This window comes from Hylaeus anthracinus, unplaced genomic scaffold (genome assembly GCF_026225885.1).
Source record: "Hylaeus anthracinus isolate JK02 unplaced genomic scaffold, UHH_iyHylAnth1.0_haploid 11997, whole genome shotgun sequence".
In the NCBI taxonomy this organism is placed as follows: domain Eukaryota; kingdom Metazoa; phylum Arthropoda; class Insecta; order Hymenoptera; family Colletidae; genus Hylaeus; species Hylaeus anthracinus.
Genome location: NW_026534344.1, coordinates 8,038,743 through 8,058,968, shown reverse-complemented (window position 1 = coordinate 8,058,968; position 20,226 = coordinate 8,038,743). Strand labels below are relative to the sequence as shown.

General features: G+C 34.9%; 1 protein-coding gene across 1 annotated transcript in view; it reads right to left on the bottom strand.

Moving 5' to 3' along the window:
• Positions 1-5,186: 5,186 nt before the first annotated feature.
• LOC128889455 (serine protease filzig) overlaps positions 5,187-20,226 on the bottom strand; it is a 61,246-nt gene continuing 46,206 nt past the window's right edge. The window contains exons 3-8 of the mRNA XM_054147101.1: positions 16,457-18,957; positions 12,123-12,558; positions 10,017-10,203; positions 9,012-9,277; positions 8,770-8,924; positions 5,187-6,329 (exon numbers count right to left, since the gene is read on the bottom strand). Coding sequence (XP_054003076.1) covers positions 6,153-6,329; positions 8,770-8,924; positions 9,012-9,277; positions 10,017-10,203; positions 12,123-12,558; positions 16,457-18,957 — 3,722 coding nt within the window. The 3' untranslated portion in view covers positions 5,187-6,152. The remainder of the gene's footprint in view (positions 6,330-8,769; positions 8,925-9,011; positions 9,278-10,016; positions 10,204-12,122; positions 12,559-16,456; positions 18,958-20,226) is intronic.

The window sequence follows — 20,226 nt, the reverse complement described above, 5'->3', positions numbered from 1 at the left end:
AAAATGAAACGCTTGAGGAAATTTTTTTAAAGTTTATAAAACAAAGAACAATTCGAATGTTTTTTCTTCTAATAATATTACTCACAAAGAGTGTACAAATATTTTTGTACGAATTTCATAAAACTTAGTTATCGATTCATATTAACTTTAAAATAACTCCCGTTGTAGTCGGTATCGTCATGGTTGTCGAGATATTTTAAAAACGATTGGTCAGACACAAAATCTTTAAATAGTTTACTAAATTATACGAGTGTGCTTATCGTGTGAAGCAGACTAAACAGTGTAAGTGAAAAAATAAAGAAAATAACGATCGTTTAAACTCAAGTACTCAAATACTCACTATCTGTTGACCATTTTACGTTATAAAAAAAATATGTGGCCCACACGATGGTTACTGACGTGCAGACTAACATATTTGAATTTTAGAAAGATCGGTTCCATAGATTGTTTTTATCTTAAGAACTAGATGGAAAAAATGATGTTTCGAGATAAACGCGTCTGAAACTTTACATATGTTTGATTTCACTATAATATCTATTACTTTACATTTATTTTTATTACTCAAATTTTATCAGTACATTTTTAAATATATGTACTTCCAAAAATTGCCAAAAAAAGAATTGATGTTTAAGAGTGTCACACCAGTAAGACTAATGTACTTATTTGAAGATTTAGTTTTTGTTGTTAAGAATTAACTGTGTACCATTTGGAAGTTTTAATTCTGTTTGATCCTGTTTGATCCTGTTCTTTTTGATGGCGTTTTTCAATTGTGTCTTTTATGACGAGAAGTTTATTACAAGTTTATTATGCATTGCCTAAAAGTTTGATATTGTTGATAGTTAATATTGTTAGCATGATTTACAGTTCTTTGGTTGGTTGGGCTGGAATAGCAAGTATCATTGGTTAATTTCTTGAATTGATGTATTTTCGTTGGTGTGATGATCCATTCTTGATTTCAGTTCTCCTTTGCTGTATTTTTAATATTATTTTTCACTTCGTTAAAAGTTGTGACTTTTACAAATGTTTTTTTTTTCATCATTTTGGCAGATTTTGCTGCTTGATTTGGTTATTAGTTGTCAACGATTCCTCGATGCGATGGACCTAATAAATTCAGTTTGGATGCTTTTTTGTATTCATAGTAACATTAATGTTAATTGAATATCTTCAATTGCTTTTTTTTATCGTGGTTCTAACATCTTTAATGGCTAACAGAACTGATTGGAGTTGGTAAATATAACGAAAAGATTATCTTCCGAGGTTTTTATGTATCGCAGGACTTGTAGAATTGCATAAGCTTCACATATAAAGGTCGATATTCCTTTAGGAAGATTATTGATCAGTTCTTGAACGTTCATTACCGTTGCACAACCACCATGTTCATTGTTTATGAAGCCATTGGTGAATCGGCGTACAATTTCTTTACTTCTACGCGGTTTCCTTGAATATGAGTTAATATGTATATTATTGAGAATGTTTCTCCTTTGTTTCAGTTAGCTAATTTGAAGATAACTGTTGGTTTATTTAATCATAATAAATGTAGTCGTCGCGTTATCTGGGGCATTTCTAGTTTCCAGTCTTTTGCATGTATAAATTGTCGAATTCAGAATGGTTTTGGAATAATAAATGTATAATAGTAAATATTACAGATAATTGTCACCTTCTATGTTCTAATGGTATTTCCTCTGTCTCTGCATTGAAATTCGAATTGGAAAATGTTTCGAAGATTTCTAAAGAAAATCTGAATGAAATTTCTTGGATTGGATCAAAAATGTATAGTATCCTTTTAGATACTGAACTATATATTGGTACATCATAGTCAAGTAAGTCAAGTAAGTAGAATAAAACTTTTCTCATATTTGGTTGGAAGAGGACTGATCATATACAAATAGACCAAAATGGATGCATTTACCAGTTACGTATATAAATACTAATTCCGAAGGCTCCAATTTTTGCGACAATTTTAAAGTCGAAACCCTGTAATCGATTTTTTACTAGTTTATCGGGTCTTCTTTTTGCGTAGACCTATAGCGTATCAAATCTAGGATTTATTCCTGGCCAAAACGTCATCTCAACGCAGAGGACCAATGAAATTTCGGTCACGTGACGAGCTCTGCTTATATTCAACCCCATTGTCTCGTGGAAAGGACTTAAGTGACATTTGTCCATTCAGAATTTCAATTTCACGTTTGCTTAGTTCCGCGTGACAACCTTAATAGAAGTACGAGACGCTCCTCTTTTCTTTCTCATTATTCGATTCGTCAATTTGAGTATCTACGCTATCATCATCAGCGTATAATTTCCATGGGAATAATCATCAACACGTAGAACGATCGTTTCTCGTTAAATCAACGCAGCGAACGATTCCGTTTGTTTGCTTCGTTGAATCTTCCCGTCGGTTATGTTTGCTTCGTAAATGCGATACGAATGGAATCCTCGATCACAGCCTCGAACAGCTTCAATCGTTTTGTTTTCAACATGCGCGAAAATTCTGGAAGGATTTCCGCGAAGCAGCGTTGAAGAACTGTATCGTCGGGTGTCTATTTTAAGCGAGAGCGTTCGCAACACACTTTTTGCGAGGAAAGTTCTAGCTTTATTTTGAAAGCTATTCCGGTTATAGTTGTTTAAACGGAGATGGAAGAGACCGAGAAAATTGCATCCTCACCCAGGACATAGCAGCGCCGCGTTGAACGGGCGCATATCGTGTAGGTGGTTAGCTCTGTCCCCGTCGGCGCAGTTGGACGGCCATTGTTTCGGTCTCTCTTGGTCGTATTGATCCGAGGTGTCCTGATGTTCTACCGGGCGGTCGATCCTGCTCCATATATTTGCTGCCTACATGGCTCACGGTTAGCACACCTGTACTTGTCCGCGCGAAGGTAGATCAGATACTCTTCGTTAATCCTTTCAGAGCGGCTTTCGATTCCGTAATTGAATATTTTTCCGCGATTGTTCCATTCTTTAAACCTCTTAGTACCTCAGAGCCGATATATCATGAGTAGATGATTTTTATGCATTTATAAACAAATTTGAATGTGCAAGGAACGACTAAACGCAAACGGTATGGAATAGTATAAAGAAATATTGGAAGCGAGGTTCATATTATAATATTTTTAAGGTGAAATAAATTCCTATTTAGGTACAATTTTTATTAGTACATTTGCAAAGATTTTATTTTGCATAAAGATCCGCTGTATAAACATGAGAAATACCTGGAGTCTATTTTTTGTATTTATTTCAGTAATCGGAAATAACCCATTATTACACAAAGGGTATTACGAGATATAGTTAAGGGTAAATCCACAGAACTTTTAGATTAAATATTTAAATATTGAATAAAAAATTGTTTGCTTTCGATATTATGATTTAAAACTTTTTTTTTGAATTTTACTTCCTGACATCCACACCGTCAAGTTAAACGTCAGATTTCATAAACTGTAAACAAAATTCGATGGTTCCATTTAAAAAAATGATACCTTAATGTATGGCCTTAATACCATTTATTGATTCGAAAAAATATCTTTGACAACAATTTCATATCTCATCGAGATGCACAACTTTTGTTTGAAATATTTTTTGAAGTATTGCTTCAGTTATGGTAATGTTTATTTATAGTACTTTCGATTTCTCTTTATGATTTTCCACTTTCTTAATGAAAATTGACTACGCTACTTCTTACATCTAAACTACTGTAGCTTCTACTCTGTTTCTCTCCATGGTAATTTGATAATTTTCTTCGCTGATATGTTAACTGATCATTATAACAGTTTATACTTTGTACAAAAAATACTAGACGAAGACAAGAGAAGATTAATTATTTTTCGTTGAATACATATGACATTCTAATAACTTTATTAGATAAGTAATACAAGGAAAAATTTTGTTTTGTTTCAATAGATGAAACAATCAGTCAAAATTTCATGATAATATCCTACCCAAATTTCATTTTAAATATTTTCAATCGAATCTTTATTTCTTTTTATAGTCAATCCGTAATACTTGGAATTGTTTCAATAAATGATAACATTTTCTTTATTTCATAGTCTTTTAAGCTCACAAGTAACAACTATAGCGTTTTAATAAGAAGCATAGAAAATTATTTTACTATTTTCTGTTATCGTTCACATACTTGTTACTTCTTGCGCGTGCCAATAATTTCACGACTCACCGTGCATTGCCGAGGATACAAAGAATTTGAAATTCTTCTCTGAACGGTTTCCCGTAGGTCTTGTTTACCTTCGTGTAGCACTGCATCACGGTCATGTGCTTCTGACAGATACGCGTTCTCAGATATTTCTTGCAAACATGCCTGCCCTTACAGGGGGCTACGAGCGCGCAAACATGATCGTGGAAATGCCAAAGTGCGCCCTTTACGTAACACGCGTAACATCTATTTACAAGGCGTAGTCGCGTGATTTATTCAGACACCGTTTTCTCAATGGGGAGAACTGAGACGGAAATCAAGATCGAAACCAAGTACGTAGACGGTGGCGAAATAAAACCGGGAACACGCCAACATGCTAGAGAATAATTAAAAGTCCCCCTCGTTTTTACTTTTTGCGTGTACATCGTACGTCTCGCAATACGCCTGGCTTTCCGAGATTAACCTGACCCTTTTTCGTGCTCGCATAAATAAAAATAATACATATCGTACCCAGATGGCTGCATTACTTAGTATTAACTGTCGCGTGCTAACAGACGTAACAGGTTCCAAGATTTCCAAGAAACTTCGTCCACGTTGGCTGAACTTTTCAGCATTAACACGCACGCTAGTTATTCTACAGGTGTGTAGCGGGTTATTAGAAGATTCTTATCATCGGCTTAAGGTTCGTTTTCCTATCTTGCGCGAAACATGAACATTTTTCAGACCCGTTTAACTATTATAATGCCGGACAACGATATGTCGAGTGAACTATTATTATTTAAGATGTAAGAATTAGATGGAACACCCTGTATAATATATGAAAAAAACCCAATCCTTCTATGTTTATACGTTATTCTTAAATCTTACTAAATTATATCTAAATTATAAAATTATATAGTTATAATTTTAAGTCGGCATTTTTTGCTTTAGGCATAATTTTTTGGTCAGCTCTGAAATGGCTATATCAAAACGACCGGTATTTTCTTTGACACTAACTTGTTTGTTAACGTTGTCGTGGTGTTGGGATGCAAATGAAACGTCGTTATCTCGTATAAAAATGAGTTTAATAAATAACAGCTAACAACGAAATAAATAAGCAACTCGCAACGCGTAATTGCATACATATGTATAGTGCGCCTGAGGCGTACTCGAGTATATGTACACGAAACACACAACACGTTCAATGCCTGGATACACATGTAAATACGCATTATTTTCTCGTATATCGATAAGAATGTTCAAAATTATTGATCACGATACTATTTCGAAGTTTAAATGATCGACAAGTATCCTTTTTTCGTCCTTTTGTTTTTTCTCTTTTCTAAATTCTTGGAACAGTCACTCAATGTTGCAATGTATGCAAATCTAAATTGAATCATCAACTCGTTGCAGGATCGAAAGAAATTATATTAATTATTATTAAAATGTTATCAAATATTGCAGTTATAATTACAGATTTTAGTACGTCGAAAAGAGTAACAAAAACGTGAAAGTACATTTAAATCTAACATTTCTATCAGGATTCTTGATTACAGCATCTGAGTTTTCTAACATTCTTAATTTGGTTATTGCTATAATAGTGCTCAATAGTAAATTGAAAACATTCCTATAATAGCATTCGAAAGATTTCGATGCAAGCAATGAAATAAATTAAAGTAATCATTTTCGTGTCAAGGATGCAACGTTTATTGCTCATATATTCACTGAGTAACACGAATCCTTTAAAATTCACATAGAATAATAAAATTTTTTTGAAGATAGAAGTTATCTCGAAACAGAATTCGAACAGCAGTATATTTTGCGGACATCTTGTGAATTATATTTTCCGAATTCGACATCCAAGGATATTATTTAAAGTTCCGAATAGTATTCGATATATATTCGTGTTCGTTTGCTTTTAGTCTCTTAATCGATATACCTCAATCTACATCGAAGGAAATAAATTAGTCTTCCTTTGTACATTTATACAAGTGGCACGGAATCGTCGATGCCACGTCGCGTTGCCCGGGGACCATTAGTTCCCTGATCCTTTGAGCCCGGTGACACCTTGTAGCCAAGGTTTGAAGAAAGTCGTCCTCATGTAGACACCAGGTAGATAGGGTGCGGCGCACTTTATTCCATGCGATACAGTGCCTACCAAAAACCATCTTCCATCTGGTCGTTGCATTACCAATGGTCCGCCGCTGTCACCCTGAAAAAAGATTGAGAAACTTAACGTGGGCGAACCAAATGAAATAAAGTCTGGATTTAGAACTTTCGTTATTTCAGAATTCAATAATAGGGATTTTTGAATGATACATTCGAATCAAGAACAACGACATAACCGATCTACATAGTTCGACACAAGTATAGATTTAAATAAATGGTGTAAGTAAACAAAAATATAAAATTACACTTAAATCATTTTTTATGCAGTAGATATCTTTACTAGAAGTTCTCGTAAGAAAAATATGTTTCCTATATTAAAATGGGAGGTAAGGGGTTCCATGTTAACCGATAACCGTGTAAGATGAAATAAAGGACTAGATATATTTAGTTTGAAAATTGTGTAAAAAATGCTGGATATAATCGATTAAGTATTGTGAGTTGCTAAACTTGAACAATTTAATGAATATGTTACACAAATGTCATGTAAAATGGATAGGTAAGAGTTTTCGAATAAGGGAATTCTCAGTAACTACTATGTAATAGCAGTATTAATTTTTAAAATGTGGTAAAAATGTGAATATTGTTTATGTATAGTCATGTATAAAATATTTAAGGAAATGGCTTGGAAATCGTGTTAGGTCAAATCAATTTTTTAAAAAGAAGAGGCATTATTGCATAATCGAGTTCAAATTCGTGTAAAAAAGAGTTAGGTGTACATTATTGTTTCAGAACACAAGATAAAGTTGTGTGGAATCATTATAAGCTCAATTTACTGCGCACTTCGCAATCTTTCAAGTACAGACACAGTTTAAATGTTTATATGTTTTTAATTTGCATATTTAGGATGATCAATCAAACTACCCTCTGTTCTCGTTGTAAGCAAAAAAAGATTCAAGGAAAACACTTGAAATATTTTTTTTTGTTTCGTACACTGCGATTTTAGATGATGATATTATTTTATGGTGAGATCAATGAATATTGATCGCGCCACTTTGTAATTTCTCGAACTTTTAATCTTGTGGACATAGTAAGTGAGTTTCGTTTTCAATTAAAAATCGTGATCTATAATTTTATGTTTTTCATCTTTTCCATTAAAGTAGTACAATAAATTTCTTGCTCTTCTAGGTTTGCATAAGCAGTTTACTATACTGTTTCTTTTTAATTTTTATTTTCGAATAAAGCTTAATGTTCTTTAGTGTATATTATTGAATAGGACTCTGACGTTAACGAGTCGAAACAGATAAAATATATATGCATTCAAACTTATGTTTGCGACAAAATACATTTTTCTTTGATTTGATTTCGTTATTCCAGCTAATAGTGAGACGTATGATCTTTCGGATAAAAAAATTTTTCAATAAAAGCCCATCAATTTTCTGCAACAAAGCAACAAACGTAAAACAATAGTATAAAGAAATAATTGTTTGAAAATGATATTTTGGATCAAACTTTGGCAAAGAAAATATATTACTTCAACGATCAATCGAAGCATGTGGTCATTTTTATCTTTGAATGTTCCAAACCTAATTGTTTCTTCAAAATAATCAAAACAATTTGCAAGAACAATTGATACAAATGTTTCAAGTTTTAACATATTATTTAACCTCTGTATCATATTTGATTACCTACACCATTTGTTTAATACAACATGATTTTGATCCGTATCCTTTTTTTTTTTGATCACTTTAGAAATATTCATCATAAATAAGTTTTTTGAAATCTTTATGGTGGAAACCACATTAAGTGTTCTTCGAGATTTTGTTTACAGAAAAAAATTTTCCTAATGTGTTTTTAACTTTGATAATATTTTGGGTATTTTTTAAAATACATTTTGTGATTTTTTGAACTCAATTTCATACAGAAATCTTTGCGATATCAGTTGTTCGCTATAGCATATATTTTCGAAATATAATTCCTACGGATTGAAGAAATATTGTTTAAACAGAACGTCATACGTTAAAGACTTCTTTGCGAAATAAATTGAAAGAATTATCAAGAGCAGTTTCAAATATACCTAAACAATTCTCAAAGTTACAAAAACACTTCATACTTGGACTCCTAATGTGGTTTCTCGCCTTAAGACGCTGTTTTCACTCCGTCGCTGTGAACTTTTATGGATAAAAAAAGTACTTGTCGAATACTTTTGTAAGAATTAGCTCACGCAAAAGTTCCATTAACATCGATGATTATCACATGTTCCCATGTTAGTTTGCGTCGCACTAGCCGAAGAATACTCTCTATACTATTTTCTGTATAACACTATTTTACATAGTCACGACTGAAATTAATTGTGTTTCTTGCTTCTACAAGAACGTGTTCCGTTTCAATATTAGAACGTTCGAATATCGCAAATTTAGATAATGGATTTTCCTTCGTACTCGTCCTCTTTCTTGCGAAGGATCAGATTGCAAAACGTCGAAGGATGGGAAAAGTAATAAGCTAATGGTTGCTGTCAGGTAATTAAGTAGCCTTGAAAAAAATACCTCGCAAGAATCTCTCTCGCCAGTAGCGTAACCAGCGCACAAGAAACTGTCGAGGATTAGCTTGGAATGTCCGCCTGACTGGAACATTTCCTGACAAACGGAATTCTTTATTATGGGCACCTGGACTTCCTGCAGCATGGATGGTACTCCGCCATCTGTAAGTCGTCGTGTTAAAACGCTTAAGGTCGTTCTTGAACATATGCTTATCGTACTGTTATAGGGAACAGAAATGTGGTACTCACTGTACGTCAATCGTCCCCAACCCGTAACCGTGGCCATTCTTCCAGTATAATCTATGCCATCTTCGGGCATGCAAATCGGCACGATGTGGTCGTCGAATTGCACCGGCGATTCCAATTCCAGAAGCGCCAGGTCGTTTTCAAACGTCGCAGGATCGTAACCTCTGTTGACGATCACTCGTCGAACGTTTCTCGTCACGCTGCGTTTCTTTTCCAATTCGCTGGACAAATCGAATTCCCCGAAAACGGCCACGAGGGTTGCTAGGAACCTGTACAAATTTCGAAATAAGGAACAATTTAATTGCAATGGTTTTCAAGCTTTTCGAATGGCAACTGTCTAAACAGGAGAGAATTTCTGCTTTGTGATACGTTTACTTAAATTAATTTGAAATGAAATTGATGTAATTGTTGATATGCGATGTAAAAAATGGTTTGAAAAGAGTCTCTAACCAGATGAAATATAATACTTGAAAAATTCTTGATCAAATAAATGAATGATTTTTATGCTAATGATCCCAAACCATATGTGAGATTATTTTTGAAGGGCCAAGTTTATTAGCATCAAAACTAATTCTATGATTTTAGACCAGAGGTAGCTATGTATACTTAGTTTCACTTCTCCTGTTTTTATTTGTCTTCTAAAATTGCTTTGATTATGAATTTTTGAATCTTTATTATATATTTTTTCTAGGGTAAAAAAAAAAAATTGTTGCAAAAGACAATCTGATCTATTTTGCTTTGTCGTATACATACATAAAATTCTCAGCGGTAATAATTATTGAATTTTCCAAAACTTGTATTTGTCGAAATAGATGAAATATTTTATATTACATTAAAACTTCACTGTAATTTATTATTAATATGTTACGATGTATATTTTACCCACAAAATAATCTCAAACTGTGCCCTTTTTCGGTCATCTATATATGATGGTATAGCTTCTAAAAATTCTATCGATTTTAAATTAAAGAATCATAGTGCAAATAGGAATGAAGGACGATTCCTTACCCTGGTTGACAGTGAGCAGCTGTTACGACGTATTTGTCCGTGATGAGGACCCCGCCGCACTTGTTTTTCGTGAACAGACCGAGCCAAGTAGCCTCGCGAATCAAAACTTGCCACGGCCATTTGCCAAACGCCGCCGCTTTGCCGCCAACTATTTTGCCTTCCCTGATCAGAGGTCTTATGCCACATTCTGTGAAACGAATTCAATTGATTTGCATTTCAAACATTTCATTTCATTTTTAAAAGCTCCACTTTTCAAATCAAACTGGTTCATTCATCGAGAACTTTGGTTATAATTTGACGAAAACTATATACATATATATATATTTATTTATTTATTGTCGCATCAGTTTGTAAGGCATTACCAACCACTGTATGTTACATGTTCAATATTTATATACATATGTGAGCTATAATATAATCAAAATAAATACGAAATGACTTATGGTTAAAATAACTAATTCTTACATCTTAACAATAATTATAAATACTATTTAGCATTAAACGTATATTTTAAAAAGTTATAGTGTCTTGTTAGTTCTTGTTTATATTTCTTTGGATATTTTTGTCCTTTGTAAATAAAATATAATTTTTTATATGCATTTCTTGTCATTTAAGCTGGTCTTCAGGATGGTTGGTTGGTTTCGTATTTCTTGTATATTATTACGCATTGGACATTCTTCTAGTATATGTTTTACTGTAATTTTTTTATTGCAGTTTGTACACGGAGGTTCTTCTTTAGTGATTAGATGGCTATGAGTTAGTTCTATGTCACCTATTCTTAACCAGGTCGTTAGGATTTGTCTCTCCTTGGCAACGAAAAAACAGAATTACTAGATAAAATATTTTCTCTTAGCTTGTGAAGATCTGTACATTTAGACATTAACCACTCTTGGTTCCATTTTTCCAAGATTTTTCTAAGAATTCTAATATTACTGAGATCTATATTTAATGGTCTCTCAGTCTCTTCCAAACATGAATTTTCTGGTTTTCTGATAATAAGCGATACATGATTATTTTTTTTTTTTGTATGCAGTAGGGATTGCAGATTTTTTCAAGGATCTTTTCGTTATCTGTTATAAATTGGTCAAGTGTATTTGTATTTCTTTCTATGATCTATATGCTTTCTAATGCTAGTAAAATAACATAAATTTCGTAAATCTTTTTTGAAAATTGTTTTGGGAACAAGTAGTTCATTTTTCTATTTCCTGTTATTATTGTTCCTAGGTATGCATTATTCTCTTCCTTAATATTAGTATCGATTTGTACAATTATTGTTAACAAGAACAGTTGTAACTCTTTCGTGGGCTTCTTGGGGTGATTCAAAAATGTAGTGTAACAAAATTCTTCTTTTAATAACGATGTATAAAAAGTAACAAATAGGTTCACTTTTAAAATAATATTACAATATTTTTAAGCAGAGTTCATATTTACTGGGCTGATATATATAAGGAAATAATTAACATAAAAATTTAAAATGTTTAGGAATTGTTCCTATTTCATTATAAGTAATAACTCTGCAAAAGTTCAAATGATTTCATAAATTTTTACCGGAGTTATAAACAAAAAAAGTATAGAATTGACAAAATTTCATGCATTTTCCATTTAAAACTTTCGAAGGTTTAAAGGACGTGTTAATGTTAAAATAAAGAGCATAAATTTTGCAGGCATTTTTTGTCGTTGCAAGGGACTTAGAGGTTGCGTAACACACGTTACAAAAGTCCTATTATACATATTGGACAACTTAATCGAGGTTGGAAAGCATTTGCGACATGTAATATTGCATTGTCTTAAAAAAATCAACAGTGGTAATAATACTGCAAACCAAATTTGCATTATGGGAGTAGTACTCCAAATGTTAAAGCAGTTCGCAGTTATTATAGATTGTCATGTCCAATATTGCTAATTTCAATCTGGTAGATGAAAACCATTCGTTTCAGAGATGGACCGTGATTGATGAATATCCGCGATGTTCAGTTCGTGAATTGTCGAATGTTTTAAACGTTCTCCAAACAACAATACACAATTAACTTATTACTCGCTAAATAAAACGAAAGAAACTTTTGGGATAGCCTAATGCGCGGTCTGATGAAGAGTGCTGATACTTACGCGATCGCAAGTCAGTGGAAGATGGAGTCGAGCCCGTGATAGTTTCGACCGTGGTGGAAGGACTAGTTTCTTCTTCTTCGACGACTATTGCTTCCGTGCTGGTAGCTGGCGTTGTGGTGGGCCTTTTGGTCGGTCTAGTACGTTTCGTTGTGACTTGGGGTTTCTTCGTAGTGATGCTAGACGAGGTTGGTCTCGGTTTCAGAGTGGTCGGTTTCGATGGACGACCTGGTTTTTCCGTCACCAACGGTTTCGACGGTGTCGGACGATTCGTTGGCCTCTTCGTAGTCGCTGGTCTCCGCGTTGTGCTGAGAGAAGGCTTCGACGTTGACGCTGGTCTTCGCACGGGTTTTTTGGTAGTGGTCGTTGGTCTCCTCGTTACACTGGTTGGCGTTACTGACGTCGTGTTCACGCGATTGTAAACGACATCTTTGAGGTCCTATAAAAAACGTTAAAGTTAGTGCTGCCTTGAAGATTTATTTCAATTTTATTAGTTGACGCTACTTTTGTTAACCTGAACTACAGTGTGAAAAGGTTGCCAATTCTTTCCATCTTGTCGGTTTTTTTTTTTTTTTTTTTTTTTTAATTTGATGACGTCAATGCGAGATTCATAATTGTTACCGTAAGAAATTTGATCATTTTTTAATGAACTGTACTTGAGTTTTAAAGCAAGCCAGAGGGCAACATATATACATACATACACATTTATACATACAGTGGCGTTTAAGTTTCTGGACGGACAAATTTTTCACTTTATATTCCGAAAGCGACATCTAAAGTAATTTTAATTAATATTGTATACCAAAGTATACTAAACGAAAGAAAAAAATGCAAAAACTAAATCCAATTTATTATTTCGGAACTACAATATGTATTTATTACAAAGTTGTAATATTGGTTTCGAAATATAAAATGAAATATTTGCCTGTTTGGAAACTTTTAAATCAAGTGTATATAATTTTGTTAGTTTTATGTATTGTGTCAGTTTTTTGTCTGTTTTTATGAACTCAGGACACCCCGAAACATCAAGTAAACAGCTGGACAAGTAAAATAAACAAAAGAACAATTTTTTGGTACGCGATGGAAATGGAAAATGTTCAAAAAACACGTATTGGTTCATGTCAACACGATGTCGGACAAATTCAATCAAATCACAATGTCAGAGCAAGTTATAACTCAGTGTCAATTAATCAATGTGTGTGTTCTTTTTCTACTTTATACGATGATTATTTCGAAAATAGCGAATCTGAAAATGGTCTTGAAAATTTGTGGAAGATTTAGCAAAAGACATAAATTATGAAATTAATATTGAAGAGGAATGATTTTAAGAGAATTGGTAATACAATTATGCTCCAGGAATTTTAGTATAGAATTTTAGGGGTATAATCGTATCTCTAATAAATTACATAACTCTTTCTGGATTTGGAACTTCATACAAAAGTGTTTACAAAAATAAAGTGATCACTTGAAACACTTGGATAAAATACTAATTTATTCATCGATTAATTCATATTTTAATGTTTTATGTAAATAATTATTACTTTCCTATCCATTAACTGCATCATTTCTCTGTTTTGCTAAACCTTTGTGAACTTTATAAACAATTTCTTGAATAATAATTTTGATAGCAGACCCTCGTATATAGAAGAAAAGAATGGAAAATATTAACTCTGAAGTGTATTCAATATTCTACTAACTATGTTTATTACAATTTTACCACTACATGTTGACACAATAGGAAACGATTGTCCTGATTCTTTAAAATATATAGATAGTCGTCTCCTAATATTAAAAATCATAGGTATTAATGCAATATCTGGAGCTAAACACTTTTTACAATTTTTTTAATATAATGAAAATGAAGAGAAGAGTGTTTTTAAAAGGTAACTCAAAGCATGGCAAAATAGTCCTCGTTAAATTAAATAGAGAATGTTTGACGAATACAGGTCGGTAGATTGATTTTTTCATAGTAAACAACGATTGTCATTCTCAATCTAGTAGGTTATCTATCTGCGCCTATTCGTTGCTTGCGATAGGACAACAGAGGATTATCGAACCGACATTCTCGACCATCATGTGATTCCTAACACAGCTCAACGAGTCAAGCGTGTAAATCAAGTAAATATTGAAGCAATATGATGAGACTATCGCGATCTCCTACTGTAAGCAATAATTAGACGCGGATAGATTATCCAAATTATTTAAATACGACAACTGATAGGATTAATTTTGAAAAAGATTACGTATACAATAAATTGTTTATGATGATGATATTATAAATGTGTACACAAACGAATGATTATACATCATTTTTATAAAGCGATTGGTTCAATATGGAATTCTATTTGTTTATGATGATTTTTATTCGAATAACTGGATCCATAATATTCTTATGATACTGTAACTAAATATATAGGGTGTCTACAGTTATGTCCGGACAAACTCAGGGAATCAATTTCTTTGATGCCAAACCAATATTTATTATGCACATTTAACAAGTGAATCTTCAGGATCGCAGACACATACGTGAACGTTTAGCATTTTTTAAACATTTTTATTTAAAATTTACTGATATTAGTTATTTTATGTATGGATTATACTTAATACCAAATTAGTCTTTGAAAAAGTGGAACACTTTTCTTAAAGAATCGTAATTTTTCTAGAGCTACCCAGAAGTGCCTGGAGTTAACTACTTATAAAGGACAATATATAAGTAATAAATACAAACATAGATTTTTTGAAAACGAAGTACAATTTCATATGCAACAATAAAAATTGTTACAATAAAAATTTTAATTCCATGCATTTCTATCTGCTTTATAACATTATTCACCTAATAATGCTTTCGTTTCAATGTTCAATTACGACGATTAAAATAGAGAATTAATTATATCGACAAATTGATTTCCCCTCGTCTTTCTAATTTCAGAAATATAATAGTATTTTCAATAGGTAAGCATTATCCTCGATAGTGATATCGTCAGTTTTGATGATTATATAAATTTAAAAACGTAGCTTGTATTATCAGTAGACTGCGGATCTGTATGCAAAATAAAATCTTTGCAAACGAATTTACGTAAATTGAATCTAAATAGGAATTTATTTTATTCTGAAAATATTATAATGTCAACTTTGCTTTCAATATTTTTTTATATTATTGCATACTGTGTGCATTTTGTAGTTTCTTGCATATTCGAATTTCCTATAAATGTATAAAAATCCGCAGTGTAATTATCAGTTACACAATTTTACAAGAAATAATAAACGTACACATGTGTGGACAGTTATCGTTTTGTATAGTACTTTTCTCATAATCGTCTGTTTGATTGCGAGCTTCGTAAAAATCTGCCGTAAAGAATAAATAATTTTTCTATTATATTAGTGTCTATCCAGGTTACGACAAAGTAAAAAATGATGCAAAGATAAATTCTTTTTATTCATAATTTACCAATAACGCCCAACGGCCACATATCGGCATTGTTGATGCTACGGGTGTAAAATAAATAAGACGTCATTAAATACAAAATTAAGGGGGTTATCCCGTGTGACGGTCGTTTTTTTTTACGTTTTTTTTGGAATTCTTTATAACGCAATGAAAAGACGCAGAGTATTCAAATTTTTACTATATATTTATTCAGCCTTTAACTGTAACTTCGAATTTTTTTAAATAAAAATGAATCGCGAGATTTATTGCTCGTATGGCATCCATGTAAAAAAAAGGTAGGTGAACGGCGTCCGTGATTCCGGCAGATTGCTTAATCTGAAATAAAAAAAACAAATTGCATGTTAATTTGTAGGCGGATGGCTATCGCTCGAACTAGGATTTTTGAAAAATATTGAACCGTTCTTTTTTTCATAAAAAAAAGTAGTCTCAAAAGATCATGAAATTTTGGCTCTTAATGTTTAAAACCATATAAAAAATTGAATTTCCAAGATTTTAAAAAAATCCTAGTTCCGGCGATAGTCATCCGCCTACAAATTAACATGCAATTTGTTATTTTTATTTCAGATTAGCCGGAATCATGGACGCCGTTCACCTACCTTTCTTTTTTACATACGAGCGATAAATCTCGTGATCCACATTATATTTTTGCTTAAAAAAATTCATAGTTACAGTTAAAGGCTGAATAAATATATAGCAAACACTTGGAAGCTCTGTGCTTTTTCATTTCGCTATAAAAAATTCCGGGAAAACGTTAAAAAAGAAACGGCCGCCACACGGGATGACCCCCTTAAATCAATTTTCGTTCTCCTTACAAAATTCGGCTGCGAAGAGTTTAAAGTGTCTCGGTTTTAATAAAGCATTCCATACGCCATAAAAAGTGTCGTAAATATACCTGAAAGTTGCCTTGCAGCGATTGCACGATCTTGTTGACGAACGTATCGACTTTATTTGTCAGAACGTCGTCCTCGATGAAGGTAGGCGTCGGAATATCGTCCTCGCCCACGATCTCGATGTCCGGATAGCCGGTGTTGTTAAAGTTCTCGATAATGGTCGGTTTCTCCTGTTGCGAGGTAGGAGCGGAGAGGTTCAGATTCGGATTCCGAACAGGTGGGAAATTAATCAAGTCGTCAGGCGCGGGTGTGTCGTCTTCGCAGTGCGGAGCAGGCGTGGTTGGTCTGAAAACTGACGTAGTCGTGAAGCTAGGATCTCTGTCGACGAAAACAGTGTTCACTGGCGTCAGATTCTCGTTTGGAAAGACGAACGAGGACGTGGATGGTTTCAAGTAGAAGCTCGGTTTGTCCGACCACGGTGCCAAAGTGGTCCAGATGGTAGGTCTCCGCGTCGTCACTTTCTCGGGGCTGTTCGTTATCTGCTGAAAGTTTTCCTCAGCGACGATAGTCTCGGTGCTGTACTTGTTGTTCACGGTTGGCTTGGACGTCGTGCCATCCTTCACGTTCACGCTGAAGAAGCTCGTCGAGACGACGTTGTTGGTGGCCACATTCGAAATTACCGTGCTGATGTTGTGAGTTATGGTCGTGGAAACGCTGGGCTTCTTCGTGGTTAGGGGTCCGGGCCTTGCCGATCCAGCCGTGGGTCTAACAGGCTCCGACGGTTTCCTCGTGACTGTTTTCTGTGGCGTATTTTCGGTAGCAAATTCCGTTTCGGGTAGACCTAGGACTATCAACGTCGGCGCCGGAGGGTTCGTAGTCGTCTTCGTCGAGTAACCGTAACTGTTGGTGCTGGGAAAACTCGACTGGGTTGACGGTCTCGAAGAATGGGAGTTGGACGTCGAGTACGAAGCATACGTTGTTTCCGTGGGAACCGTCTCGTAGTTGTAATAGTTGGACGTTTGCAATGGTTTGTAGAATATGTAAGGGAAGGATTGAGCAGTGGTAGGTCCAGGAACGGGTGGTTTCGTCGACGAAATTCTGACCAAGGACGGTTTTGAGGTTTCGTCGATGCTGACCCATTTGTTGATAGACGAATTCGGGGTTTGAATGGTGGTGCCCGAGCCGGGTTTCGTATCGTTGAGAATAGAGATGATGTGGTTGATCGCCACTTCCTCTTTATCTACCTGGTCGTCCTTCTTGATACCGGACGGTGTGTCGTAGGTGATCGTCGGTACCCTAACTAGATCGTCTTTTTTGTCGCTCAGAGTAGTCATAGGCGTGGTTGTCTTTTCGTCCAGCGAACCGAGAGCCTCTACATTTTTCGTCGATACTCTCTCCTCTACCGTGCCGAACTTCTCGAAATCATCGATCGTCATTTCTGAAAACGGAGGAGCAGTCGTAAGTCTTTGCGTGTTGGCGTACATCTGCGTGGCAACTGGTCTTTTCGTCATCGACGACGTGCTGAATTTCTCCCCGTCGAAGTTGGAAGATATCGGCTTGGAGGATCCAGAATGATCCGGGAACTTCACCCATTGCGACGACGAACCGCTGTGATAGGTGCTACCGTGCTGTGGCTTCTTCCTGGTTCCCACGAAAGTCGCGTTTTCGATCGGCTTTGGTTTCTGAGTGGTCGGAGCCTCGGTGATTCGTTTTCTCTCGGTGCTCGACTCCACGTTTGGCCTGAACAGTTCGTCGGGGTTGTGCGTCTCGTTCAGCGCGGTTCCATTCTCGTTCAACAATATCGTGTCGGCGGATCCGTGATCGCTCTGACCTAGTCCGTGCGAAAACAAAGCTGGCAGCTGATCGACAGGATCGGCTATCTGTAGTACCTGGTCGGGACTGAGCAGAGTGGTAACTGGATTCACGGCTGAGCTATCTTGATGACTCTGAATGTCGTTGTTGGAGTCGGAGTGGGTCAACAAATTGGGAAGACTCAGGTCGTCCAAGACGTTCTGTTGACCCAGCAGAGCCGGGAAATCTTCCTCCAAGTGACTTATGTCAGGCTGGGCAGGCAATTGCGGTTTCTCTGCGTTTTCGATACTGTCCATGAAGTGGGTCATACTAGAACTTGGTTTAACTGTGGTCGATGGCGCGTCGAAAGTTGAAATTTTTGTGTACGCGGTCCCTTGGTTATTTTGGTGATTCCAGACGGCGGGAGATTCGGTTTTTACGTCGCTGGTTTGAGATATCGTCATTCCAAGGGGCGTCCCATCTGAATTTAATAGGATAGGAATATCCGGGACGTGATCGATCTCGTGCACGTTGAATATTTCATCGGTTGTGGGTATCTTCTCGAGATTGTCGGCTGCCGAAGTCTTCGACGGGAGCTGACAGCACGCGCCGAAGAGGAAGCCGTCCATGCAAGCGCCGACAACTTGTCCGTTCCGGCGGGAACATTCGTAGTTGAACATGCATATCGCCGGCTCGCTCGACCTGATTTGCGACGGGATCGTCGGCTGGCATGCTTTCGGCACTATCCTGTATCCGCCGAATAATCTTCTTCCTGAAAAGAATAAATACAATGATTATTTATTATGTAGAGAGTCTGGAAGGATTTTCCAGGCATAACATTTCTAGTCAGCATCATGAATTTAACACAAGAACTACAAACGGTATACGTATACCTATTGCCAGATATATTTATGCATTTATGGCAAATAAAAATATAGGGAAATTTATGAGAACGTGCACAAATGCAAAAATATATGAGATCAATAAGAATATACATGTTATACTGTTCGGAAGATGAAATGCACTCCCGTTTAAGATTCAATTCACGAGATTCAATTATGAAAATGTTTATGAGCATAAACATTTGCAGCCTACCTGTTATATACACTACTGTATTTTTATTGAAATTAAAGGGATCGTGTTAATACTTTACCGACTGATGATTTTTCGTTTTGACAATAATTTTTATTTATTGAAAAATCATAAACACACAGTTCTATCTGTAGAATATGATTACATGGTAATTCAATAATATTTTTTTATTTAGGCAACATTAGTATTATTCATCCTTTATTCTATCCACTAGAAATAGAAAAATGAACTAGTATAACTAAGATTAACAAATATACGCATGATGAATACAACGAGAAACACATTTAGAAAATTTAAATCTTTTTCAATCTTGATAAAAATTCTTAATACAAATTCTAAGGACTTGCTGAATGTTCTTCGAATTATCTGTGGTAAAGTTCATTTGGTACGATTAGCGGTTCACCGAAACGATGAACCTTTGTTATTCCACACGAGGTACTCGGTTGCAATTAGTCGCGAGATAGCAACGGTTCCACGATGAACGAGTTGAAAACGAAACGAGAACTGGACGCTTACAAAGACCGATTCAATTGGTATTCGGCCTGTTACAGGTCTCCAAGATCTGAATTCAAAAGGCTGCAAGCTTGCGAAAACCGAAGAAACAACATAATTCCTTGCACGTATGATAATAGCCCCTGAAACGTCCATAGTGAATTGGAATGTCATCTATCGGACTCTTCTTTTAATTAGACGTTTTATTATATTGCATAACACACATTCTTGTTAAAACAAAGTAATTAAACAATTCATTAATTATTATCATCGCATCTATCATAGTGTAAAACCAGATGAGTGTAATGTATGAAACAAAATTATGAAACGACCAATTGTAACGACGAAGTAAACTTGATATGTTAAGATAATAATAATAATAATGATGATGATGAAATTATTACCCGTGCTTATTCTTCACTTTTGCTATCACTACTTAAACTTTCATTATTATTTG